Source organism: Aotus nancymaae, unplaced genomic scaffold (assembly GCF_030222135.1).
Source record: "Aotus nancymaae isolate 86718 unplaced genomic scaffold, 86718_ANA_hifiasm-v0.15.2.pri h1tg000089l, whole genome shotgun sequence".
In the NCBI taxonomy this organism is placed as follows: domain Eukaryota; kingdom Metazoa; phylum Chordata; class Mammalia; order Primates; family Aotidae; genus Aotus; species Aotus nancymaae.
The window spans coordinates 8,022,407-8,048,793 of record NW_026988504.1 but is presented as its reverse complement, the minus strand read 5'-3'; the positions used below and the strand labels follow the sequence as shown (position 1 = coordinate 8,048,793).

At 49.0% G+C, this 26,387-nt stretch overlaps 2 protein-coding genes and 4 non-coding genes across 7 annotated transcripts; 4 read left to right on the top strand and 2 right to left on the bottom strand.

Moving 5' to 3' along the window:
* The first annotated feature begins 275 nt into the window (after window positions 1-275).
* MRPL58 (mitochondrial ribosomal protein L58) lies at window positions 276-9,479 on the top strand. Of its 2 annotated transcripts, none has more exons than XM_012453744.2 (6): window positions 276-393; window positions 4,349-4,385; window positions 7,933-7,992; window positions 8,534-8,616; window positions 8,709-8,878; window positions 9,140-9,479. In XM_012453744.2, exons 1-6 carry the CDS (start codon window positions 295-297, stop codon window positions 9,222-9,224), a joined length of 534 nt encoding a protein of 177 aa, XP_012309167.2. In that variant the 5' UTR covers window positions 276-294; the 3' UTR covers window positions 9,225-9,479. The 2 variants fall into 2 exon arrangements, with proteins under 2 accessions (XP_012309167.2, XP_012309165.2); XM_012453742.2 differs by having other exon boundaries at window positions 276-480.
* A 1,861-nt stretch (window positions 9,480-11,340) lies between these two features.
* Window positions 11,341-11,446, top strand: LOC135271785 (U6 spliceosomal RNA). The gene has a single exon (XR_010339910.1). It is a non-coding gene; the product is annotated as a U6 spliceosomal RNA (small nuclear RNA).
* A 2,692-nt stretch (window positions 11,447-14,138) lies between these two features.
* Window positions 14,139-14,211, top strand: TRNAR-CCU (transfer RNA arginine (anticodon CCU)). Its single transcript has one exon. It is a non-coding gene; the product is annotated as a tRNA-Arg (tRNA).
* Window positions 14,212-14,961: 750 nt separating this feature from the next.
* Window positions 14,962-15,034, bottom strand: TRNAR-CCU (transfer RNA arginine (anticodon CCU)). The gene has a single exon. It is a non-coding gene; the product is annotated as a tRNA-Arg (tRNA).
* A 614-nt stretch (window positions 15,035-15,648) lies between these two features.
* TRNAR-UCG (transfer RNA arginine (anticodon UCG)) lies at window positions 15,649-15,721 on the top strand. Its single transcript has one exon. It is a non-coding gene; the product is annotated as a tRNA-Arg (tRNA).
* Window positions 15,722-20,708: 4,987 nt separating this feature from the next.
* On the bottom strand, window positions 20,709-26,281 carry ATP5PD (ATP synthase peripheral stalk subunit d). Its single transcript, XM_012453741.3, has 6 exons — window positions 26,193-26,281; window positions 24,998-25,128; window positions 24,014-24,110; window positions 21,958-22,029; window positions 21,040-21,102; window positions 20,709-20,915 (listed from the first exon to the last, which is right to left on the bottom strand). Exons 2-6 carry the CDS (start codon window positions 25,117-25,119, stop codon window positions 20,784-20,786), a joined length of 486 nt encoding a protein of 161 aa, XP_012309164.1. The 5' UTR covers window positions 25,120-25,128; window positions 26,193-26,281; the 3' UTR covers window positions 20,709-20,783.
* Window positions 26,282-26,387: the final 106 nt, after the last annotated feature.

The window sequence follows — 26,387 nt, the reverse complement described above, 5'->3', positions numbered from 1 at the left end:
CCGACGGTGGGCGGTCCAGGCGGGCGGCACGGACTCTGACAGGGAGAGAAGTGGTGTTTCTGGGGGACACGAGATCGGGGCACTCTTCCCGTAGGAGCTCGCTGTCTGGCTACCGTCTCCCCCCGCCAACCGGGCCTTCCAGAGGCTGCCGGCCCGGGAACATCGCCGGGACCCCAGCTCGCCGCCTCCCCTCAGCGGGCCCTAGAAGCTGCGCGGAACCAAATCTTGAGAGCAGCGCGAGCTTGCGGAGCGCGGGGAGGAAGCGCCCGCCGGAAACAGTCGCAAAACCCGAGCATGGCGGCCACCAGGTGTCTGCGCTGGGGCCTGAGCCGACCCGGAGTCTGGCTGCTCCCACCGACCGCAGGGTGCCCACGCCGGGCGCTGCACAAGCAGGTAGACGGCACTGAGTTCAAGAGCATCTACAGCCTGGACAAGCTCTACCCCGAATCTCAGGGCTCGGAGACCGCCTGGAGGGTCCCGGTGAGCCAGGAAGGACTGGACGGAAGGGGTGTTTTGTCCGGCTGTTGGGTGACGTTAGGAACCCCAGGCCCCATTGGCCGGATGTGGAGCTATGTCGGGGAGCTACGTGATGGTCGCCGCGAGAGGGGGCTGGCTGTCCGCGCAAACCTGGCTGGGAGTGGGGTGCTCGCTCTGACGCGAGATGTGCGGGAGCCGGGAAGGCCGGCTGGGTATGCTTCCTTCGGGGCCGCCAGCTTTTCCACGTTCGTTTCCAGGCCTTCAAGACCAAATTCCAGTCCCAAGGGGAAATAGCATTCTGGTTCTCCAAAGCGGACATAAAGGCAAGAGGCTGCCAAGATGTTTGCTACCCTTTGGGACGTTACACGGTCCATTGCCTTTAGTAATCCCAGGACACGCGAATAAAACGGCTTCACGTTCGTTCCTTCAGGATGCATTTATTTAGCCCGCTGTGCGCAGGCATTGCAGCAAGCCCCGGAGCAAGAAAGATAAGACCCACCCAAATCCATTGAGCTTCCACTTACAGGACTGGAAGAGAATATTCATTCATTCATTCACTCAACAAAAGCTGTGCGCACCGTGCTAGTCTGGGGCGTGGAGTAGCGAATAATTTTAAAGCTTGTGGAGCTTATGTTCTAGTGGAAGGAGACAGGCAATAAATAACTAGTATAGAATGTGTGAGGTGGTACTTTGGAGAAAATAAAGCCAAGAAGGAAGAAGTAGTGCCAGAGGTAGGGAGTAGGGTTGCAATTTTAAGTAGGATTGTCTGGGAAGGCCCTCAATGAGAAGGTGACATTTGAGTGAAGACCTGGAAGAAGCCAGACAGCAACTCATGAGCATAGTGAGGAGATGAGCATCCCAGGCAGAGGGAAGAGCGAGTGCAACAACCTGGAGGCAGTAGCAGATCCCAGGTGTGGCTGAGTAGGGGAGTCAGGAGGGAAAGCTAGAGAGGGATGGACGGCTGGGAAAGGCCTGTTTCTAGAACTTACTGGCCTCCAACCTTTCCTCTGAATGCAAGGGAGACCTTTTGGAGAACTTGAGGCAGGGGAATAGAATTATCTTAGTTTACAAGGATCACTCAGAGAACCTTATAGAGAACAGATCGAGGATGTCAAGATCAAGGAGACAAGTAAGGAGATTGCAATATATAGGCAAGAGATGATAAGCAGGGTGGAAGCAGTAGGAGTCATGAGAATTGGTCAGATCCTAGACATATTTTGGAGAGAAAGCCTGAAGATTTGCTAACTGATTGGATGTAAGAAATGAGAATAAAAGAGAAATTGAAATCTGGGTTTTTTTTTATTTTTTTGAGACAGGGTCTCACTCTGTCATCCAGGCTGGAGTTCAGTGGCATGATCTCAACTCACTGTAACCTCTGCCTCCTGGGTCCAAGTGATTCTTATGCCTCAGCCTCCTGAGTAGCTGGGATTATAGGCATGTACCACCACGCCCAGCTCATTTTTTTTGTATTTTTAGTAGAGACAGGGTTTCACCATGTTGGCCAGGCTGGTCTCAAACTCCTGACCTCAAGTGATCTGCCTGCCTCAGCTACCCAAAGTGCTGGGATTACAGGCATGAGCCACCATGCCCAGCCAGAACTGGGGCCTTGAGCAATGAAAGGATTGAGTTTTTATTCACTGGGATGAGAAAGTGGCAATAGCATTCATTTGTTTGTTCATTCATTCATTAAAATGTTTATTGTATACCTACTGTGTCAGGCACTACTTCAGTCTAGCATATACTGCCATGATAAACAAAATAGACAGGATCTCTCCTTCATGGAGCTTAATTCTAGTGGAAGGAGCAGACAGTAAACACATAGGGAAAACATCAGGTAGTGAGAAGTAGTGTAATGAATAGGCCAGGATGCTGCAACAGAGTGCTGAGGCTACCTCACATTGTTATTAAGGGAAGTCCTCTGAGGAGGCTTGAGGTTTGAGTCCATTAGACATCTGAGAAGAGACATTGAATTGGGTATATGAGTGTGGAGTTGAGGAGAGAGGTTTGAGTTTGAGCCAGAGAGTTAGCTGTCAAAAACAGGCTATTTTCTGGCCAAACACAGTGGCTCACGACTGTAATCCCAGCACTTTGGGAGACCAAGGTTGGAGGGGATCACTTGAGGTCAGGAATTCAAGAGCAACCTGGCCAACATGGTGAAACCCCATCTCTACTAAACATACAAAAATTAGCCGGGCATGGTGGCACACGCCTGTAGTCCCAGCTACTCAGGAGGCTGAGGCAGGAGAATCACTTGAACCCAGAAGGTGGAGGTTGCAGTGAACCGAGATCATGCCACTGCACTCCAGCCTGGGTGACAGAGTGAGGCTCTTTGTCTAAAAAAAAATAATAAATTGGCTGTTTTCCTCAGTATAGATGAGTATTCTAGGGAACGAAAGAGGAGAGAGAGAGAGAAGTATTTCAAGGGCATGTCAGTGTTTAAAAGTTGCAAAGACCTAGCAAAGGAGAGTGAGAAAGAGTCCTAGGGAGGTAAGAGGAAAATCTCAGAAGGAACGGGAAGAACATGCTTTAGGAAAGAGACTGTGGCCCATGATCTTCAGTGCTGCAGACAGGTGGAGTAGGATGAGGGTGTCACCCCCAAATAATTCTTTTTTTTTTTCTTACCCAGGCTGGAGTGCAGTGTCGTGATCTGAGCTCATTGCAACCTCCACCTCCTGAGTTCAAACAATCCTCCCACCTCAGCCTCCTCAAGTAGCTAGGATTACAGAAGTGTGCCACCATGCCTGGCTAATTTTTTTGTGTTTTTAGTAGAGAGGGGGTTTCACCATGTTGGCCAGGCTGGTCTCCAACTCCTTACCTCAACTGAGCCACCCATCTCGGCCTCCCAAAGTGCTGGGATTACAGGTGTGAGCCACCACGCCCAGCCAACCCCCAAATAATTCTAAGATAAAATAAATGAAGGCAGGCCTGGCACAGTGGCTTACACCTGTAGTCCTAGCACTTTGGGAGACCAAGGTGGGTTGATCACTTGAGGTCAGGAGTTCAAAACCAGCCTGGCCAACATGGTGAAACCCCATGTCTATAAAAATACAAAAAAAAAAAAAAGCTGGGCATGGTGGCATGCGCCTGTAATCCCAGCTACTTGGGAGGCTGAGGCAGGAGAATCGCTTGAACCAGAGAGGCGGAGATTGCAGTGAGCTGAGATCGTACCATTCCACTCCAGCCTGGGCTACAGAACAAGATTCCATCTCAAAAAAAAAGAAATGAAGGTAGTCAGTGGGAGTGCCCCTGAGGATACTGATGCTTTGAGCTGAGAGGGCCAGAAAAGCCTTGGAGTGGGTAGTGTTTGCACTGGGCCTTGTAGATACAAAGATTTAAGGCTGAAGGGCATTGCTGCTTGAGGAACAGCAAGGGAGAGAGAGACGTGGAGGTGAGAAGTCCTGGAGTGAGTAGTTAGTTTGACAGAAACCCCCAGGGTGCGTTTACAGTCACTGTCCAAGGTGAACTGCCTCATGTGGGAGCCTCCTGTGGCCCCGGAAGGAACAGGGTGGCCCACTGGGCTTGTTGCTCCAGGTTGACAGAGGGTGTTCTTTTGAAGGCTCCCTGATGCACGTCCACCGTGGCTCCCCCTCCCCGTGGAGCCAGGCCTCTGATGGTGCCTAATATTAGCTAAGGCCAGGGCAGGGAAGGCTGGAGATATCAGTTCCTTTTTCCTGGAGGAATGTTTCTGAGGTGTTACCCCTGGAGTCTAAGGATGCTTTTTCTGTCATTGTGATATGATTTTGCGGTGACAATACTAATGTATAATATTCGTGTTGTGGCTTTACATCTTTCTTGTTGTTGCCTTGGACCAGTTAGGAGTCACCCAGTAGATAATACTTATTTATTTGACACTGTGTACATTACATTACAGGATGGTGCAAAGCAAGCCGACAATGACATCCCTCTAGGTAAGTAATTTTGTTTTCTTAAAAATCAGTTGGCTGTGTGGTAGCATGTGTCTGTAATCTCAGCTACTCAGGAGGCTGAGGCAGGAGAATCACTTGAACCCAGGAGGTGGAGGTTGCAGTGAGCCGAGATCATGTCACTGCACTCCAGCCTGGCGACAAAAGCAAAACTCTGTCTGAAAAAAAGAAAAGTCCGTTGGCCAGGCATGGTGGCTCACGCCTGTAATCCCAACAGTTTGGGAGGCTAAGGCGAGTGGATCATCTGAGGTCAGGAGATCAGTATCATCCAGGCCAACATGGTGAAACCCCATCACTACTAAAAATACAAAACTTAGGCCAGGCGCAGTGGCTCACACCTGTAATCCCAGCAATTTGGGAGACCGAGGTGAGTGGATCATCTGAAGTCAGAAGTTTGAGATCATCCTGGCCAACATGGTAAAACTCTATCTCTACTAAAAATATAAAATTAGCCGGGTGTGGGGCAAGCGCCTGTAATCCCAGCTACTTGGGAGGCTGAGGCAGGAGAATCACTTGAACCCAGAGGCAGAGGATGCAGTGAGCCAAGATTCTGCCATTGCACTCCAGCCTGGGCAACAGAACGAGACTCTGTATCAAAAATAAATAAATTTATTTATTTATTTATTTAATCAAATTCAAAAATTAGCCAGGTGTGGTGGTGGGTGCCTGTGATCCCAGCTACTCAGGAGGCTGAGGCACAAGAATCACTTGAGCCTGGGAGACAGAGGTTGCAGTGAGCTGAAATTGCACCACTGCACTCCAGCCTAGGCAAGACAGCGAGACTCTGTCTCAGAAAGAAAAAAAAAAAATCAGTCATTTCTCTCATCCCTCACACATTCCTTCCAGATTTCTCTATCCCAATTAAAGAGACTATCTCTGGGTGTGAAAAGTAGAATCTTTGCAACATTATTTAGAATAAGAAATGAATCATGATTCATTCGAGCGTGGCCACTTGCGTCGTACTGTGCAATGTACTGCATGAGTGGAGAGCTCTTAATGTTCGCGTGACGTGGAGCACTCTATGATAGATGAACTGAAAGAGGAAGACGCAGGAGAATTTATAAGCTACCATTTGTGTTTTACATATCTATATCTCTGAAATATGTATTTATTTTGTTTGTTTGTTTTTGAGACACAGTCTCGCCCTATCGCTCAGGCTGGAGTGAAATGGCACAATCTCAGCTCACTGTAACCTCCACCTCCCAGGTTCAAGCAATTCTCCTGTCTCATCCTTCTTTGTAGCTGGGATTACAGGCACACACTACCACGCCCAGCTAATTTTGTATCTTTAGTAGAGATGGTGTTTCACCATGTTGGACAGGCTGGTCTCGAACTCCTGACCTCATGATCTGCCCGCCTCGGCCTCCCAAAGTGCTGGGATTACAGGCATGAGCCACTGTGCCCAGCCTGAAATATCTATTTCTAAATATCTGTATCAGTATATGTGTATCTATATTTGTATCTATATCTGTGTGGAGGCACGTGTGTGTGTGTGTGTGTGTGTGTGTGTGTGTGTGTGTGTGTGTGTATCTGAAAGGAACACCCTGGATACAGTGACTGCCTTGAGGAATAGAGAGATAAGAAGACAGGAGTGAGAGACATTTCCATGTAAATAAACCATTTGCATAACTTTAAAATTTTGTAACTGTCAGGCAGAAGCAAGGCCTAACAGTTACAGCCTATAAAGAAACAATGAGCCTTTTTTAGACTCAGAGAGTGTCTGACTTCCATAGACAGTGTGAGGAAGAGCAGCCAAAGGTGCTGGTTCCCTGTGACCCTTGTCAGGGTGACTCTAAAACAGAGGCCAGATGACTGCAACCCACAGGACACCCTGTGGCTGAGGAGCCAATACATGCTGCAGCAAAGCAGTTTTATAGCTTGAAGCTGTTCCTGCCTGTAGTCTCAGCTACTTGGGAGGCTGAGATGGAAGGATCCCTTGAACCCAGGAGGATCGCTTGAGCCCAAGATGTTGAGGCTGCAGTGAGCCGTCATTGTGCCGCTGGACTCCAGCCTGGGTGCCAGAGGGAGACCTTGTCTCAGAAAAAACTTGATTTTCAAAGAAGGAAATCCTCTTAAAAGCAGTCCCAAGATAAGTCACTACCCCTCACGGAGGCCAGCTTTCTACCACCATGGTGCCGCAGTTCTTTGCCGTGCAAAATTCTTGCGATTTACCATCCAGTCTCCTGAAATTTTCCCAATATCCTGCCTTCCTTACATTCCTCAGACATGACAAGACTGCTTTCCATTAATTATAAAAGGGGAAGGATGAAACCTCATTTTACAGGTTAAAAACAAACAAAAATGAGACCCAGAAAAAACAGTGAGACTTTGCCAAGATCATGGTCACTTCATGATCGAGCCAGTGTTTGAAGCTAGAGCTCCCAGCTCCTCATTCATCCAACAGATGTTTTAACACTAACTGTGATCTAGGCCTGGGGAATACCCATGAACACACCATGAATTAGGTACAGTCCTGCCCTCTTGGAGCTTATAGTCTATTGAGATTCCACATCCGCCACATCTGGGATGAAACTAACTCTGTCCCTTAGTTTGAACTTTCGAAATGATCCTTGCTTTGAAACGAACAGAAAACAAGCAGCAAAAAGCGAGGGCAGCAGACCCGGGGGAATGTATGGGAGTAGAAGCAGACAGCCAAGTCCTGATTTTACTTTCTTTGCTGTCTGTGTGACCTTGGGAAAGTCACTTGCTCTGATTTCAGTTTTGACATCTGTAAATAACTTCCAGCTTCACTGATCTGAATGTTACTTTTATATATACGGTTGGCCTTCTGTATCTGTGAGTTCTACATCTATGGATTCCACCAACTGTGAATCAAAAATATTTGAAAAAGAGGCTGGGCACAGTGGTTCACACCTGTAATCCCAATACATTGGGAGGATCATTTTAGCCCAGAAGTTCAAGAACAGCCTGGGCAACATAGCAAAACCCTATAACTACAAAAAAAAAAAAAAAACTTAAAAAATAATCAGCAGGGTATGGTGGCACATGCCTGAAGTCCTAGCTACTTGGGAGGCTGAGGCAGGAGGATCACTTGAGCTCAGGAGTTTGAGGCTGCAGTGAACTATGATCATGTCACTGCACTCCATCCTGGGTGACAGAGTGAGATCCTATCTGTAAAAAAAAAAAATTGAAAAAGAAAAAAGATGTTTGCAGCTTATGCAGAATTTTTTTTCTGATTATTCCCTAAACAATACAGTATAACAACAATTTACATGGTGTTTATATTGTATTAGGTGTTATAGGTGATCTAGTTGTAAGTATGCAGGAAGATGTGTGCCGGTTATTTGCAAATACTGCACCATTTTATATCAGGGACCGTGCATTCGTGGATTTTGGTATCCACAGGGGTGCTAGAGCCAATCCCCCACAGCTACTGAGGGATGACTGTATGTAAAAGTCATTGAAAGAGAAAGATATATAATAGGGATAGTTATGTTGATAGTAAATTGGTGGTTTGCACATTTGCCAGGAGGTAATCAGTTTTGCGTGTGTACTTTGTTCTGTTTTACAGATCGCTTGACAATATCTTATTGTCGGAGTAGTGGTCCTGGGGGGCAGAATGTGAACAAAGGTACGGGGTGCCTCATTGCTTTCTTTTGCTTTCAAATGTAGCTGGGAGATGGGCTTCAGGAACCCTGTGTTTAGGTTCATATGGAATAAAGGGAATTTTCAGCAGAAGCTTAAGTGCTGCCAGTTTATAATAATCCTCTTTATTCTTTTGAATGTGGTCTGATTCTCAGACGTTCAGCTGTGGGTTGCTAGGACTAGGACTGGCTTGTGAGTCTAAACAAAGGGAAATCACAGTGTGAGGCGGCAGCCAGCTCCAACAACAGCTTTCCTTCATTCTGGTGAAATCCATTCCCTCCATTTTTTTTTGTACCCAGTAAAACTGTAAGAGAAGCACTAGACACTTAGTTACTGAAAGTCTATTTTTGTCCAGAAGTGCCTCACTGTCTTCGCAGGCTTGTTCATAGCCAACTTGGATGTAAGCTAGAATGTACATGGTTGGGTATCTGGCCTCCCTTTGTTTCAGGATGATCACTGGTCACGCAGGGGTTGATCCTTCCTGGAAGTCTCAGGCACTCATGCTCCCTTCTCCCTTTCATCCACAGTGAATTCCAAGGCGGAAGTCAGGTTCCACTTGGCAACTGCCGACTGGATCGCAGAGCGTGTGAGGCAGAAGATAGCCATCATGGTAACCACCATCCCTTTCTTTCCCTAGAAATCCCTCGGTGGCTTTTAAACCTTTACTCTGTAGGACTCCGGTTTTTCCTTTGTTCTCTGCAGCACAAAAACAAGATCAACAGGTCAGGAGAGTTGATCCTCACCTCTGAGAGCAGCCGCTATCAGTTCCGGAATCTGGCAGATTGCCTGCAGAAAATTCGAGACATGATCACTGAGGCCAGCCAGACACCCAAGGAGCCATCGAAAGAAGATGCTAAACTTCAGAGACTCAGGTACTGGCAAATGACCTAAGCTGCTATAAACTGATTTGTGTGGACGATAGTCTACACAGGTAAGGAAGGGGCAGAGGAAAGTCCAGGACGTGCCCTGGGAGAAGCTCTAGGAAGAGGAGGGGACGCTGACCTGGGACGCAGGCTCGGCTCTAGTGCCTGCTGGTAAACTGCTTGGCTTCCCGTTGAGCTTCCAACTCCTCTCACCACTTTGAAAAGCACTGATTGGGCATCTGGGCCTAATTGCAGTCTTTTTGTTTTCAGGATAGAAAGCATGAATCGGGAAAGGCTGAGACAAAAGAGAATTCATTCTGCCATAAAGACAAGCAGGAGGGTCGACATGGACTGAAATCACCCTCTGCAGCTGGAAGGCGCTTCTGGGCGTCCCAGCAGCTGCAGCTGAGAGGCCTTTCACACCATGAGGAGATTTCCTTTTCTCTTTTTGACTGTTAATGCTTGTCGATAACATTGGAGCCATCACAAGAATGTTTATTGGGAATGAAGGTTGCAGGCACTGATTGCAAAGATCTTTCTAGGCAGTTACCATGTTGTCCAACCTTAATAATGCATCTGATGTATTAGCCACAATAAAACTTGAAACTCATAGTGTTCCCTTCTCACTCAGAATGCTTCAGAAAGCAATTCCTACCTTCTCTCTCAGTTGAATTAGCCTCACAGTTGTTGACACAGCACCCAGGAACAGGAAAGGGTTCTGGTGTCTGCTGTGAAAGAACACACAGGCCAGGCGTGGTGGCTCACGCCTGTAATCTAAGCACTTTGGAGGCTAAGGCAGGAGGATCACACGAGGTCAGGAGTTTAAAACCAGCCTGAGCAACATAGCGAGACCTCATCTCTACAGAAAATACAAAAATTAGCCGGGTGTGGTGGCACATGTCCATAGTCCCAACTACTCGGGGGGCTGAGGCAGGAGAATCACTTGAGCCCAGGAGTTCAAGGTTGCAGTGAACCATAATGGCACCACTGCACTTCAGCTTGAGTGACAGAGCAAGACCATGTCTCAAAAAAAAATAAATAAATAACCCAATGGGCACAGTGGCTCAAGCCTGTAGTCCCAGCACTTTGGGAGGCTGAGGCAGGCAGATCACCTGAGGTCAGGAATTCAAGACCAGCCTCGCCAACATGGTGAAACCCTGTCTCTACTAAAATACAAAAATTAGCTGGGTATGGTGGCAGGCACCTGTAATCTCAGCTACTCAGGGGCTGAGGCAGGAGAATCATTTGAACCCAGGAGGCAGAGGTTACAGTGAACCAAGATCACACCACTGCACTCCAGCCTCGGCAACGGAGCGAGACTTCATCTCAAAAAAAACACAAAAACCACACACACAGCCAGGTAGGAGGGTTGAGACAGGTAAGTGGGCATTTGAGCTTGGCTATGGAAAAGGTACAGGACTTTCATCAGTAGAGGGGAGGAGGACATGCCATTTGAAGGGGACACTATGAACACAGGAGACAGAGAAGAGGCAGGGGTGGAGGAGGTAGCAAGGAAGGTGGAGGCACTGAATGGTCGATTCGTGCAGGGCGATTCTGGGAAGTGAGCCTGGAGAGAGGCCGGCTTGATGTGAAGAGGCTTGAATTCAAGTTAAAGAGTTTAGGTTTTTTGTTTTTGAGACAGAGTCTCGCTCTGTGGCCCAGGCTGGCGTGCAATATCGCTATCTCAGCTCATTGCAACCTCCACCTCCAGGGTTCAAGCGAGTCTCCTGTCTCAGCCTCCTGAGTGGCTGCGATTACAGGCGCCTGCCACCACACCCGGCTAATTTTTGTATTTTGTAGAGACAGGGTTTCACCATGTTGGCCAGACTGGTCTTGAACTCCTGACCTTAGGTGATCTGCCCACCTCAGCCTGTAATTCCCAGCACTTTGGGAGGCGGAGGCTGGCGGATCACCTGAGGTCAGGAGTTTGAGACCAGCCTGGCCAATATGGTGAAACCTCGTCTCTACTAAAAATACAAAAATTAGCCGGGCGTGGTGGCGTGCGCCTGTAATCCCAGCTACTCCAGAGTGCTCGATCACAGGTGTGAGCCACTGCGCCAGGCCAAGGCATTTAGGTTTTAAGAGACATGGGTAACAAAACCACCAGGTGTCTTGAATGAGAAGTATTGTGTGTCAGGTGCCGTATTAGGCAGTGGGTTTTAGAGGCAGGAAGAATAAGTTGGAACCGGAAGGAGATTTTTACAATCCCCTCAGGATTTTTTTCTTTTCTTTTTTTTTTTTTATAAGACAAGGTTTCACCATGTTGGTCAGGCTGGTCTTGAACTCCCGACCTCAGGTGATCCGCCCGCCTTGGCCTCCAAAGTGCTTGGATTACAGGCATGAGCCACCACGCCTGGCTGCATGTATGAATTTCTTAAACTGTTCTATATGCTTTTGATCTAGTTTATGTGAGCACATGAGCCTAAACAAGGAGGAAAATCATTTATAAATGACTTACAAAATACAAACATTTGCTCACTTCAGCAGCACATATACTAAAATTAGAATGATACAGAGAAGATCAGCATGGCTCCTTTAATGTAAATTAAAAATGTGTAAGACGTGGTCCCTGTCCTCAAGGGACTCAGAGCCTGGGAGGGGCCGAGGCTCATATGCAGGCTGTACAGTTACCAGTTCATTCCGTAATTCAGTAAGCGCTAAGTGAATACCAAGTGCTCACAGCATGAGGTAGGGAGGAGTCAGAAGCAAACAAAGCAAAAGTGCGTTCTTCCGGAGAATTGACATTTGATCAGGTGATAGTAAAAGCTGAGAGGAAAAGTGGATTCCTGTTCCAGCAGCAAGACCCGAAGCAGGATGAATGACAAAAGAAAGGTCTCAGTAGATTGCAGGAGACAGAGGAATGACTAGTTCAGCTGGATGGTGGAAGAGGATGTGCTTGAGATGGGCCTGAAGGGAGGGGAGGAACTGGCAGGGTAAGAGCATGTCACTTGGAGGCTCCAGTGGTGGCCAACTGCAAAGGCTACGAAAATGGCAACTCCAAGGCCTGCCTGTGGCTGGACGGGAAACTTGTGATTGAGAGAATGGGCCCTGAAGGGGACTGCATGGGTCAGTGCGCACCCGTCCACCTCCCCAGCTGCTACCTAACCTCTCTGAACCTTAAGTTTCCCCACCTATAAACTAGGGGTTATTTTATTTATTTATTTATTTTGAGACATAGTCTCACTCCGTCACCCAGGCTGGAGTGCAACGGCACAATCTCGGCTCACTGCAACCTTCACCTCCTGGGTTCAAGCAATTCTCCTGCCTCAGCCTCCTGAGTAGCTGGGATCTCAAATGCACACCACCACACCCAGTTATTTTTTGTATTTTTAGTAGAGATGGGGTTTCGCCATGTTGGCCAGGCTGGTCTCAAATGCCTGACCTCAAGTGATCAGCCTGCCTTAGCCTCCCAAAGTGCTGGGATTACAGGCATGAGCAACTGAGCTCAGCCTAAACTAGGGGTTATGTTATTAGCACCTACCTCATAGGGTTATTGTGGGATTTCAGTGAATAACTACATGGTTAGTGGCACTGAGCTGGTACCCGGGGAATGTCTGCCACGATTTCTAGCCCAGTTTGGCTGGAACCCAGAGGACAAGGAACTGTGAAAGATGAGTCTGCCAATTGACTGGGATCCAGGTCTAGAAAGGACTTAAAAGTGACAGCTAAGACATTTAGTCTTTCCCCTACAGAGGCTGTGGCAGGAAGGCTGCTCTGCCCATGACAGAATGAGGAGAGGCTGTAGGAAGGTGTGCATGGATGGCAACTGACCCCATGTGAGCAGTCAGGGACACGCTCTGGAACTAGGGTGGCAGCAGCAGGGGTGGGGAGGAAATACCAGATGCTGGAGGATTATGAAGACAGAAAATTGGCCTGGGTGGTATGGGAGTGAGGGGCGTGACATGGGTGATGCTGTGCACTCACACAGGAACATCATGAAGGGGAGTGGCCTTGGGAGGACAGCTGGATCAGCGTGGTTTTGCCTGTGAGGAGGAGTGCCCAGTGGTGATACCCAGGAGAGGGAATGGAGTGCTGGAGCTCGGAGTGAGACTGGAGCTGGAAGATCCAAGCCCCAGGGAGACAAGTGGATTCCTGGGGATGAACAGGAGCAGCTGAGCGAGGCAAGGCTGAGTGGGGGCCGGGAGTGGGGGGACGGACGCCAGGCTAGAGGGTGCTGGCAGGAAAGCAGAGAAGTCATCCCTGCAGGTTGACCCTGGAGCAGAGTGCTGGGTCCCAGCAATGGACAAGTCAGTTAACTTAAACGGGGGCATCCTCAAGGCAGTAAACTGGAGCCAGGTGGGTTAAATCCTTCTTGCTGCTATTAAGGAGAAGAGGAGACAGGTTTCTGCAGACTATACATTTTGGAGAAAAACAAAAAAGAATGTCCCCATGTCTCCTTTGCCCTGCGATGCTGGAACAGATGGGCAAGGACACAATGGGGACAGATGCTGCCCTCACTGAACTGTTAAATCCTTCGGCTGTGCCTAAGACTTTATTTTTTATTTTTTATTTTTATTTTTTAATGAGACAGTGTCTCGCTATGTTGCCAGGCTGGTTTTGAACTCCTGGGCTCAAGCAATCTGCCCACCTCGGCTTTCCAAAGTGCTGGGATTACAGGCATGAGCCACAGCACCCGGCCTGTAGCCTTTAATAATGGATTTTAAATGTGTGTAACATTTTTAAATGTGCTTATTCTTGATTAGAATTAGGGTGAAATAGCTACTTGGCTGATTTCCTTTCTATGTATTTCTATTATAACTGAAAGGACTTGCTTCCCTGTTGTATATTCCCTCATGATAAGCAAGATTTTCAGTGTTTGTATTTCAATATTCATGATTAATACTTCTCTGTTCTCCTTCACTTCCTATGCTACTTTTTCCTAAAATTCCTGGATTTTTTATCAGTTCTGTAGAGGTGGACAGAAAGGCTCAGGGCAGTAGGAAGGAAACCCCTCCAAACCTCAGTCTTCATACCCCATGGTCCGGGTGTGCAGGCAGCCTCCGAGGGGACCCTCCAGACTCCATGGAGCGTCCCAGTGTGGGGGTCGGGGAAGCAAGGGGGCGCGGGAGGGGGCTTGGGGCTGGTGCTTGCTAAACGGGGCGGTGGCGGGGCAGGTCCCCGCGCACTGCGGTATCCTCCAGTCCGTTCACCAAACGTGCGCTCCGCAGGGACGGAGCCCACTCGATGGATCGCGCCTCTCTGAGGCCTTGTCTAGGAGAAGGGGCCACCCGCTTACAAAAGTAAGGGATGTTGCAATCACGTGCCGCAAGCCCCAGTGGCCTAATGGATAAGGCACTGGCCTCCTAAGCCAGGGATTGTGGGTTCGAGTCCCACCTGGGGTAGGGATAACAAGTTCTTTTGAGACGGAGTCTCTCTCTGTTGCCCAGGCTGGAGTGCAGCGAGCACATCTCGGACCACTGCAACCTCAGCCTCCCGAGTTCAAGCGATTCTTCTGCCTCAGCCTCTGGAGTATCTGGGATTACAGGCGCACGCCACCACGCCCGGCTAATTTTTGTATTTTTAGTAGAGACGAGGTTTCACCATATTGGCCAGGCTGGTCTCAAACTCCTGACCTCAGGTGATCCGCCAGCCTCCGCCTCCCAAAGTGTTGGGAATTACAGGCGTGAGCCACCGCGCCCGGCCAAAAAGTGACAACTTTGTACAGGATCTTTTATTTCCTTTTTCTTTCCTTCTCAGGGACGCTGGAATTGATCTTGGTCTCTGGTTCGACTCCCGTGCAACGTGTTGAAGAGGAGCCACCTCCTCCAAGCACCTAAAGCTGGTAAGCGCGGGTCACGCCAAGCCCTTGAATGAACAGCTTTCGTCAGGGCAGGGCGCCACAATATTGAATCTGGGGGAACTCGGGAGAATAAAGTTGCTCAGAGGGTTCCCCGGATACCCCAACTCCACCTGGCCGGGCAGCCCCGCAGAACCAGGGATAAATGACTGACTACGGCGACTGCAAATAGAGGGTCCTGCAGGAGAAGGCGTGGGGCGTAGACAGGGCAGATGCAAGCAGGAAGCCGGCGGATGGTGGTGGAGGTCGCTGGTTCCCCGCACCAAAAGCGACTTCGGGAGCACAGCCCCCTCAACACCCCAGGTGGGACTCGAACCCACAATCCCTGGCTTAGGAGGCCAGTGCCTTATCCATTAGGCCACTGGGGCGCGGTAAGACGCCGAATCCACGTGCTCCGTGATAGGTGTTCAATAGCACGTGCCCAAACACGGCCCTACCGTGGGTCACCGCGTTGCAAGCTCGAGAAGCCATCGGGACGACCGGATGAGCTGCTCGCCAGGCGCGGCATCCCCACCAAGCTACTAAAGAGCTCCACGCGGTGGTGACGCGCGGGGACCAGGAGCCTGCAGTGCGCCGTAGCCAAGAGGAAGTGCTCGGCAAGCGCCCAGCCCGGTGGAGCGCAGCTGTGAGGAATACGCAGGGACGAGGACAGAGGGAAGAACAAACCTGCAAACTATGCTGGGGTTGGGGCACGGGCTGCTCGCTCAAAAGGAGCGCCACCACGAGGGGATTGGAATCCTCAATCTTCTGATCTGAAGTCAGACGCTTTATCCGTTAGGCCACGCAGCCACAGTGCCCAGAGAGGCTTAAAGACTGGGACGGGTGCTGCGCCGCTCAGGGGTGGCTGCTTGAGCAGCTGGGGCCAGAGAAGAGAGCCAGCACTTCGCTATAGGCGGCCAGGGTTGTGAGCGCGGTAGCCGTGCCACGCAGGAGCATTTAACAATCACCAAATTAGTCTCCCGGGCAGGTATGCGCAGTAGGAGACCGCGTGGCCTAATGGATAAGGCGTCTGACTTCGGATCAGAAGATTGAGGGTTCGAGTCCCTTCGTGGTCGGAATGTTTTAATTCATGCAACTATAAAATTTCCGTCAGTTTTCTTGTTTTTCTTGGTCAGGCATTTCCTGACCCAGAAATGCCTCCCGATCCCTCCTTACCGCGGCTATCGCGATCCGAAGCTGGGGCGCTGCCTCTGTCCAATCAGGCTTTGCACCCCGGACGCTTCCACTTACGACGTCATTGATCAGCCTGTGGTGAATTTCTGGTGGTCTAATGGTTAGGGACTGACCTCTGAAATTGGCAGTTTTGGGTTTGAGACTCACCTGGGGTTGTGTTGCTGGCGCTGTGTTTTTAAAACCCACTTTAATAAAAGTAATTCTTAAAAAAAAAAAAAAAAATCTAGGCTGTGGCTCACGCCTGTAATCCCAGCACTTTGGGAAGCCAAGGTGGGCAAATCACGAGGTCAGGAGATAGAGACTATCCTGGCCAACATGGTAAAACCCCGTCTCTAACAAAAGTACAAAAATTAGCAGGGCATGGTGGCCTGTGCCTGTAATCCCAACTACTCGGGAGACTGAGGCAGAAGAATCACTTGAACCAGGTGGTCAGAGGTTGCAGTGAGCCAATATCGTGCCACTGCACTCCATCCTGGCAACAGAAAAAGACTGTCTCAAAAGAAAAAAAAATCTATAACGTAAAAAACAAAAACCAACTGGCACATTTTGTCTTTTTAATACTTAGCTATATTTTGTGCATATGTCTATTTCAATTAATTTTCCTTTTCTTCTCTATGAAGCCAGACTTCAAACCGACATGAGGGCAAGTGGGGCCCCACTTTTTTTTGCCTCTCTTAGCTGGTACCTGGAATGAGTTCAACATTCAAACATTCCTGAATGTGCTCTACAAGCTGCAAACCCACAAGCAAATGAAATGGAGCGGGTTATGTTTCAATCTATTGTATTGAAGTTAAACAGCAGACAGAACTCCAGTCCCTGGCCTCAAGAGCAGTAGGGGTGTGGCCCAACTCTGTGGCCTCAGTCCTGCTAGTGGCTCTGTCTACAGTGAGACGGCACTCACCACCCCACTGCCCTATGCTTGGAAGAGGGTGCCAGGACTCATGTGTGCAAGCGTACTTGGACATCAGGGAGAATAAATGCCAATCTTTGTACCAGTCAGAGTCTGGCATGAAGAAGATGGCACATTCCCACTGGGTAATCCGAGGAGCGTTTAAAGGAGTCCGGTTTAGTACAGGCAGGTGTAAGGAAACATGAGGACTCCAGGATGGGCATTAGTGACAAGCTGTCCCCATCACCAGGCCTGAAGGGTCACAAAAGGCAGCAGCTCCTGGAACCTGGAGATCGGGTATTGAGAGTCGCCCCCAGGAGCTAAGATGTCAAATCCAGAGATGCAGAGAGGCCACGGCTACCTTGATATCACAGGGAGGGAGCCGAGGGAATAAATGCCCACCTTCACCTTCCTCCTTCCCTCCACTATCCCGCTGCTGAGTCTCGGCCTGAAGCCAGTGGGAGCTTTGTGGTGCCTCTCAGACTCAGGCAGAGGAGCCGAGGAAGAGTGGAGAGTCGGGCTGCTGGGTGAAAGGGATGTCATCGGGCATTCAGAGTTTGCCCAGAAAAAGCCTTCATTTTACTCATAACCCTCGCAACAACGCTGAGAGGGAGGAAGGGGGTTGATGGATGGGAGGAAGGAGTGGAGGGAGTAGGTGAAAAGAAGTGACAATGGTGCTACCCTGGGTTGGGGGAGCTTCAGAAGCTTTGAGGAGCTGCTCAAGTTCTGTTTCCCATGAGAACAGGTCTGTTCCCCTTGTAAAACATCAGAGCACTGTACACCTAATGATGTTCTCAATTTCCTCTGTATGCATTTTATTATACTTTAGTAAACTGCTTTGTTTTGTTTTTGTTTGAGATGGAGTCTCACTCTTGTCACCCAGGCTGGAGTGCAATGGCAAGATCTCAGCTCACTGAAACCTCCACCTCCTGGGTTCAGGCGATTCTCATGCCTTAGGCTCCTATGTAGCTGGGATTACAGATGCCCACCACCACACCCAGCTAATTTTTGTACTTTTAGTACAAAATTAGTACTAAATTCGCCATGTTGGCCAGCCTGGTTTCAAAGTCCTGAGCTCAAGCCATCCTCCCACACTGGCCTCCCAAAGTGCCGGGATTACGGATGTGAGCCACCATACCCGGCCTCCTCTCTTTTATTCATAATAAATTCACATTAAAGTTCTTCTAAGTGTCAAGCACAGTGTTAGTCCCTGGGGAATGTATGACTAAGGTACAGTGCCAGCACTCAACAAAGAATGCTCTAGAAGCCTCTAGATCGTTCTAATCTTCTAGTGTGAGCAGGAATTGCAAATGCCTGATGGGAAGGGTGGAGTAGGAGGTACAGTTAGCAATTTGCTGAGGTTATAATGGGAGGAGAACAGTGCCTAAGAGAGGGCCTGAGAGCCTTGCCCCCAAGGTAAAGAGACTGCATTTGATCTTGTGGGCAGTGTGGTGCCAGGGGAGGGTTTTACTCAGAGGAGTCAAGTGCACGAATTTGCTTTTGGAAAAGCTCCCTTTGGCGGCAATATGAAGAATGGATTGGAGGTGGGTGAGAGTACAGGCAGTGAGTGAGGCCACTTTTTGAGTGAGGCATGATGGCTTAAGGAGGAAATTACCAAGGCCTGAACACAGGTGACAACAGTGACACCCAGAGGAAAGTAAAAGAGGAGATTCTTAGCAAGTGGACTCTGGGAGGCGATGCTTGACTGATCGGGGATTAAAGAGCCTAGGAGGAGCCTGAGACGTTTTCCTAGGATTCCGGAGGGAGGTGGTGCCACATCCCCAGACAGATAGGGAAGGAGAGGGGTTTAGAGCTGGTTGCCCTAAGTCAAAGATGCCTGCAGGGTCCCAGTAGCTGGAATTACAGGCGCCCACCACCATATCCGGCTAATTTTAGTATTTTTAGTAGATGGAAATTCGCCATATTGGCCAGGCTGGTCTCAAACTCCTGACCTCAGGTGATTCACCTGCTTCTGGCTCCCAAAGTGCTGGGATTACAGGCGCGAGCCATGGTGCTTAAAAGTACCCCCTTCCCACCCACGTGCCTTTGGCTGAGACTGTCCCTAGTTTGTTCACTGTTACTTAGCACAGGAAATCTCCCGAAGGGCTCCCTCGAATGCTGGGGATGCCCCCTTCACATCCCAACACCTTCTCGGGACTCACGTTACTCTCCTTGAACAGCGCAATCTCTAAGCATGCTCTGAGAAACTGGATTTTTCTCAAATCCCCTCGCTGTCACTTGGCTGTCGTCTGCATCCTCAGATCCTCAGCTGGATGGCTGAGTGCCAGTTCAGTGACTGCAGCCTCGCAGGGGAAGGGTGTGGTACTCATCATGCACATTAAGGGCCTTGCACAGCTACCGCTTCTCATCTCTGGCCAGTCTGATTGTTAATTCAAGTCGTTCCAGGGGGAGTAGACTCCACCCATTCGGTGCCTTCCATTTTCAACCCAGCCTTATTCCTACCAATCAGGAGCAGCGCCCCTAGGCTCGCCTCTGCTTACATTCTTTAAGACTACAGATTTCTCTTCAGGCATGGTTGCTCTTCTCTAATATAGTCCGCCTGCAGTATTTGGCAGAAATGTCACATGTCTCCCCTGCATGTGCTACCCTTTCCTATGTAGGATTTAAGCCATATCAAGTCAGCCTTTGCTTACTTTTTTTTTTTGAGACAGTTTTGCTCTTGTTGCCCAGTCTGAAATGCAGTGGCACGATCTCGGCTCACTGCAATCTCCGCCTCCCAGGTTCAAGCTACTCTCTCAGCCTCCAGAGTAGCTGAGATTACAGGCATGTGTCACCATGCCCAGCTAATTTTGTAGTTTTAGTAGAGATGGGGTTTCTCCATGTTGGTCAGGCCGGTCTCAAACTCCCGACCTTGGGTGATCGCCCACCTCGGCCTCAGAAGGTGCTGGGATTAGGCATGAGCCACCACGCCCAGCTGCTTACTTTCTTACCTGGAAACTTCCCAGGTTATCTCATTTAATTCTCATTACAGTCCTGATATTTGTAAATGAGAAAACTAAAGTCTCAAGCCAGTAAACAATTAATCTAAAATCAGCAATTAGGTGGTAGGCCTAACAGGTCCTCTGACTTTAAGGACAACTCTTTCTACTTTTTAAAACTTAACTGATGAAGTTAAAATAATTTTCCATGTTCAAATACAAAAAGCTGTACGTTAACTTCACAACATAAAACTTTCCCTTTTTGAGACAGTCTCGCTCTGCCTTCCAGGTTCAAGCGATTCTCCTGCCACAGCCTCCTCAGTAGCTAGGATGACAAGTGTGCACCACCACATCTGAGTAATTTTTGTATCTTTAGTAGAGACGAGGTTTCGCCACGTTGGTCAGGCCAGTCTTGAACTCGTGACCTGGTGATCTGCCCACCTCACCATCCCAAAGTGCTGGGATTACGGGCGTGAGCCACTGTGCCTGGCTGATTTTTGTATTTTTAGTAAAGATAGGGTTTCCGCATGTTGTCCAGGTTAGTTTACAACTCCTGACCTCAGGTGATCCGCCTGCCTGGGTCTCCCAAAGTGCTGGGATTACAGGCGTAAGCCACCGTGCCTGGCCAGAGTTTCCTTTTCTAATACCACTTTCATGTTCAAAAGCTGGAGCACAGAAAAGTAAATAGCTGCTCTTACAGCTAGCCATTTGGACCAGCTGTTCTTGCGACTTAGTAATGACAAGCAGGAGCACTCCCTTGGAACCAGGGGTTTGAAAGCAAAGAGGAAGTTGAAGAGAATCAGCAGATAACAATTCCTTATCACATCGCAGTGAAATACACTGCCATAGGCCCTGGTGTTATTTGTTGCCATTTCAGTAGTCCTGGGGCCTGCGTAAGCGGCGCCTACGTAGTCTGTCAGACAACCAGCCCAACAAACCTCTCTAGGCTCACGTTTCCATTTTAACAAAACCCAAATCCAGTGAGGCCACCTCAGAAGAGAGGTTTAACTATCTCACCCACAGAGTAGAAGACATACCCAGAACTGTATAATTACTTTTATTTTTAATATCCAGAATGTGTAATATAAGGGCCAGAGCCTCCTCCTGGACTCAATTTTATAAATTCTCAATTGGTTGGTGAGGCCAGTAGGGATACTTTTGCTTGTCCAATTTGGTTTCTGGGAAAGCTTCGTTCAAGTCCTCAATGGTCATCTGTTCAAATGGAATTAAGTTCTTATACTTCTCCATCTGGAAAGAGGGGAAATGTGTTAAAGTAAACAGAGATGGAAAGCAGAATATCCAAGGCAGGCTCCTGCCACCAGGTGAAAGATGTGCAACAGTATTACAGGCAATGGCTACCCATCATCCTTACCTGTTTCTCATATTCTACAACCCTGGCCTTTGAGAGAGACACCCACTCAGCACAAGACTTCACCTTTAAGAAAAAAAGAGAAATTCAGTTCTGAAACCAGGCTGCCTTCCACCCCAGCGGCTGCTAAGGTAGGAGTCCTCCCAGGGCCCACTCCTGCTTTCCCATTGCTCTATGGAGAATCCGTGGTTACCCTGACCACTCGGGGGCACTCACTCTGAGAGGCAACCCTCAGCTTTTCCTAACACACACATAGAAGCCCATACAAGAAACCAGCTTAGGATGGCAGCACTGGGCTGCTTCTCCAAGTTCCTCACCTGGAAGACCTACAGAACGTCTGTTTTCGTAGGGCCCAGCCACTGAATGGTCAGGACAAGCCACCTGAGCACCTAGCCAGACTTCTCTTTGGTGAAGCCAGTGAGTTCCAAAGTTTGGCCTTCAGCACTTTCAAGCAAACAATTAGGTATTTTAATCATACTTGGATAAATTTTCTAATTCCATCTCCTTGTTTTTAACAGCTTTATTGAGGTATATCTGAAGCGTGATAAAAGAACACCATTTGCTAAGTTTTGATGTTTGTATCCACCTGTGAAACTGGCAGTCTCCTCTCAACCGTCCCCAGGCAGCCACTGTAGATTAGCTACATTTTCTAGAATTGTTTTTTTTTTTTACTTCAGTTTTCCGTGGAATTTAGAGTTTTATAAAGATGGAATCACATGCTGTACTCTTTTCTTGCTGGCTTCTTTCACTCAGCATAATTATTTTGAAATTCGTCCATGTTGCTGCATTTACTGACAAGCAATTTCTTTTTATGGCTGTTAACTCTTTTTCCATTTAACTCACTCCACCTTAACCTAGCTATAATATAGAGCTGCCAGGATCAAGAGAATTTCGGAATAAGCAAGAGCCTCAACTACTTACATCTTCTTTTTCTTCAGCATCCACCAGGGCAGTATATGGATCCTCTGGTACAGGAACCTTCAGGGCATTAAACTACAAACACAAGGACAGTGAGCCATCGCCAACACACCCAGGAGCCCAAAGGGCTGGAAGCTACTAGTCCTTACAGACCATATTGAAAGACATACTGTGTCCCAAGCGGATACCGCATGCATCTCAAGTTATTGTAGTGGAAAGAATATTAGACTGGGAACAGGAACTCAAGGGTCTCCTCAGCCCTATCACAAACTGGGAACCCTAGACAATTTTTTATTACAATGAGCTTCATTTTCTTCATCTGAAAAGGACAGCTGGAATTGATGACCAAAATAAATGACCTCTTAGCACCTTGAATTGTAAAACAAATTCTGATTTCTCTTCTGCATGAAATCCTAGAGGGCTGACTGGTGGAAGCAGCGCTGCATAATGGCTGGTCTCCTTAGAAGACTGCCTAGTGTTATGGCTCCAGCACTTAACACTGCCTGGCACAGAGCAGGCCCTCCATAAGCATCTTTGAATGAATAAGCAAATGAACTCTGGATATTGGGACTTGTGTAAATACCAGAGAGGATAGGTGGATGAGAAATTACAGTTATAAGGGACAGTTAAAAAGACAGAGCAGAGGCTGGGCGTGGTGGCTCACACCTGTACTACCAGCACTTTGGGAGGCCAAGGAGGGTGGATCACCTGAGCTCAGGAGTTCAAGACCAGCCTGGGCAACATGGCGAAACCCTGTCTCCACCAAAAATACAAAAAATTAGCTGGGCATGGTGGCACTGTGGTCCTAGTTACTTGGGAGGCTGAGGTGGGAGAATGCCTTCAGCCCAGGAGAAAAAGGTTGCTGTGAGCCAAGATGGCGCCATTACCTCCAATCTGAATGACAGAGTGAAACTAACTCAAAAAAAAAAGAGCAGAGAGGTGGATCACCTGAGACCAGGAGTTTGAGACCTGCCTGGGCAACATGGCAAAACCGTCTCTACCAAAAAAGAAAAAACTAAGAAAACTGGCCAGGTGTGGTGGCGGCACGCACCTGTAGTCCCAGCTACTCAGGAGGCTAAGGTAAAAGGATGGCTTGAGCTTGGGAGGCAGAGGCTGCAGTGAGCCAAGACTGCGCCACTGCACTCCAGCCCGGGCAACAGAGCCAGACCCTGTCTCAAAAAAACAAACAGGAGGCTGGGCGCAGTGGCTCATGCCTGTGATCCTAGCACTTTGGGAGGCTGAGGCGGGCAGATCACTTGAGGTTATGAGTTTGAGACCAGCCTGGACAACATGGTGAAACCCGGTCTCTACTAAAAATACCAAAAATTAACTGGGTGTGGTAGTGTATACTTTTAGCTCCAGCTATTCAGGAGGCTGAGGCAGGAGAATAGCTTGAACTCGGGAGGCAGAGGTTGCAGTGAGCTGAGATCATGCCACTGCACTCCAGCCTGGGCAACAGAGCAAGACTCCAACTCCAAGAAAAGAAAAAAGAAAAAGGACAGGAAAAGAGTGGAAGAAACATTAGTTTGTTTCAAAGGGAGACAGGTAGCTAAAAGGAACCCAAGAGGTGGGCAAACATTTAACTTGAAAGCCCTTTGGGGCGTGGTGACGCATGCCTGTAGTCCCAGCTACTCGAAAGGCTGAGGCAGGAGGTTCGCTTGAGCCCAGGAGTTCTAGGCTTAGTGCATTATATCGTTCGGGTGTCTGCACTAAGCTCGGCATCAATATGGTGACCTCCGGGGAGTGGGGGACCACCACGTTGCCTAAGGAGGGTGTGAACCAGCCCAGGTCAGAAACAGAGCAGGTCAAAACTCCTGTTCTAATCAGAAAGCTCTCTGGCTCCCAGATTAAGGCTACACTGTACTGCTGAGTGAACAGAGCCTAAATCCCTGTGCCTCTTTACAGTTAAATCTACCACAAGGCCTTTGGCCATACCCATCTTCCCTAAGCTTCCTTAGGGGTCTGACTGTCATGCTGCATATGTAATTATTCACATTCCTGCTCCCCCCCACACACAGGCATATTACAAACTCAGTGCTTTAGAGGTCTGAAGTCTCACCTTCTTCTCAAAGTCATCCACCAAGCCTGCCTTGGCCACATTGGCCTTGTAGTAAGCCCAGTCAATAGATGGTGGATTCTCAGGTAAAGCAGCCAACCTGCTCACAAGAAAAGGCAAAGTTAGGATTGTTCATAAGCAGTAGAAAATTCACTATTTCCCATCCCTTCTTTCTACGGCCTGGAGAGTTGTCACACTTTCCTCTCCTAGGATCATCATGAAAATGCAAGGATTGGCCCGGCGTGGTGGCTCACGCCTGTAATCCTGGCCCTTTGGGAGGCTGAGGGAGGCGGATCACCTGAGGTCGGGAGTTCGAGACCACCCTGACCAACATGAAGAAACCCACAAAAACCCCATCTCCACAAAAAATACAAAAAATTAGCCGGTCATGGTGGCCCATGCCTGTAATCCCAGCTACTCAGGAGGCTGAGGCAGGAGAATTGCTTGAACCTGGGAGGCAAAGGTTGTGGTGAGCTAAGATTACACCATTGCACTCCAACCTGGGCAACAAGAGTGAAACTCTGTCTCCAAAAAAAAAAAAAAAAAAATGCAAGAATTTCTTTATATGTTGTCAGAAGGGCATCAATAATTCATTTGTAATTCCTTAATACTGTTTTCTTTTTCTTTTTTTTTTTTTTTTTTTGGAGGTGGAGTCTTGCTCTGTCGCCAGGCTGGAGTACAGTGGCGTGATCTCGGCTCACTGCAACCTCTGCCTCCTGGGTTCAAGCGATTCTTCCGCCTCAGCCTCCCAAGTAGCTAGGACCACAGGCACGTGCCACCACGCCCGGCTAATTTTTTTGTATTTTTAGTAGAGTCGGGGTTTCACCATGTTGGCCAGGATGGTCTCCATCTCTTGACCTTGTGATCTGCCCGCCTTGGCCTCCCAAAGTTCTGGGATTACAAGCATGAGCAACCGCGCCCGGCCAATACTGTTTTCTTTCTAGATCCAGTAGCAAGTATGGGGTTCCCTCTCAGAAACACACTGACCTGGAGGTGAGGATCTCATTCCAGGATTTCAGGGAATTAGCAATTGCCTTTTGGTTTTGGGGTATGATCTCCGAAAAAGCTATCCAGTCAATGGTTTTTAGAGCAAGTTTTCGCCCAGCCATCTTGGGATCCTGAAAAATATGTCAGATCAAAACAAGGCTTTTTTATGAGGTGAATTTTCAGTTGGGAAAAAATAGTAAGTAACAAAATAAGAGCTCTTAGAGAGAATCCTTTAAATCTTAGAAACATCCAAGCCTTCACAAGAATCACTTGAACCCGGGAGGCAGAGGTTGCAGTGAGCCGAGATCACACCACTGCACTCCAGCCTGGCAACAGAGTGAGACTCTGTCTCAAAAAATTAAACAAATAAATAAAAGGCCAGGTGAGGTGGCTCACGCCTGTAATCCTAGCACTTTGGGAGGCCCAGTCGGGTGGATCACCTGGGGTCAGGAGTTCGAGATCAGCCTGACCAATATGGAGAAACGCCATGTCTACTACAAATACAAAATTAGCCGGGCGTGGTGGCGCGTGCCTGTAATCCCAGCTACTGGGGAGGTTGAGGCAGGAGAATCGCTTGAACCTGGGAGGCGGAGGTTGCGGTGAGAGGAGATCGCCGCATGGCACTCCAGCCTGGGCAACATGAGCGAAACTCCGTCTGCAAAAAAAAAGAAAATCTATTGCTTAATCCCCAGCACCTAGAACAGGTCATGCGCATAGGAGATGCTCAATAAATCATTCCTGAATGAGTAATTGAACCTTGCATTTGAGAAGCCCTGAACGCTCTACCCGTTCGAATCCTGGAAACCGCCGGAGGGAGGGGAAGTGCGCAGCCCCGCAGCCCGCTGAGCGTCCCTTGGCAAGTTAACACCTTCTGCGTAACGTTTCCCCACTACCCCCACAAGACTATTGAAGTCTGCCGCGCTGGGAGCGGACTGCACGAGACACGACTTATGGCAAAGCCTAAATCAGCGGCGCCCAGGACACAGCTGGGCCCCGGTGACCCCGCGCCCGGGAGGGGTGAGGAAGGGATAGCGAGAGGGGCGGCAGCTACACAAAGGGCACTCTGCCAGCGGGGCAACCCGAGGGCCCGGCGTCCCTGATGAGGTATGTACGACAAGGGTCAGTGTGAGGTTTGGAGGGGACAGAGCAAAAGAGAACTCCAGGGATGGGATCCAACACCCGGAGCCTCACTCACCTTCACCGACCCCGGCTGCCTACCGTCCACAGCAGCAAGTAACGGAAGTGGGTCACCGGAAGGTCTTCCCTCAGCCAACCCCAAAGCCAAGGGGGTGGCCCTTGTTTCGCAGATCAGCCAATAGAAATGAGGACTGGCTTCGGAAGTCTCGCCCCGGGGGCGGGCACAGCGCCTCAGCCGCGCGGGTCCCCGGGC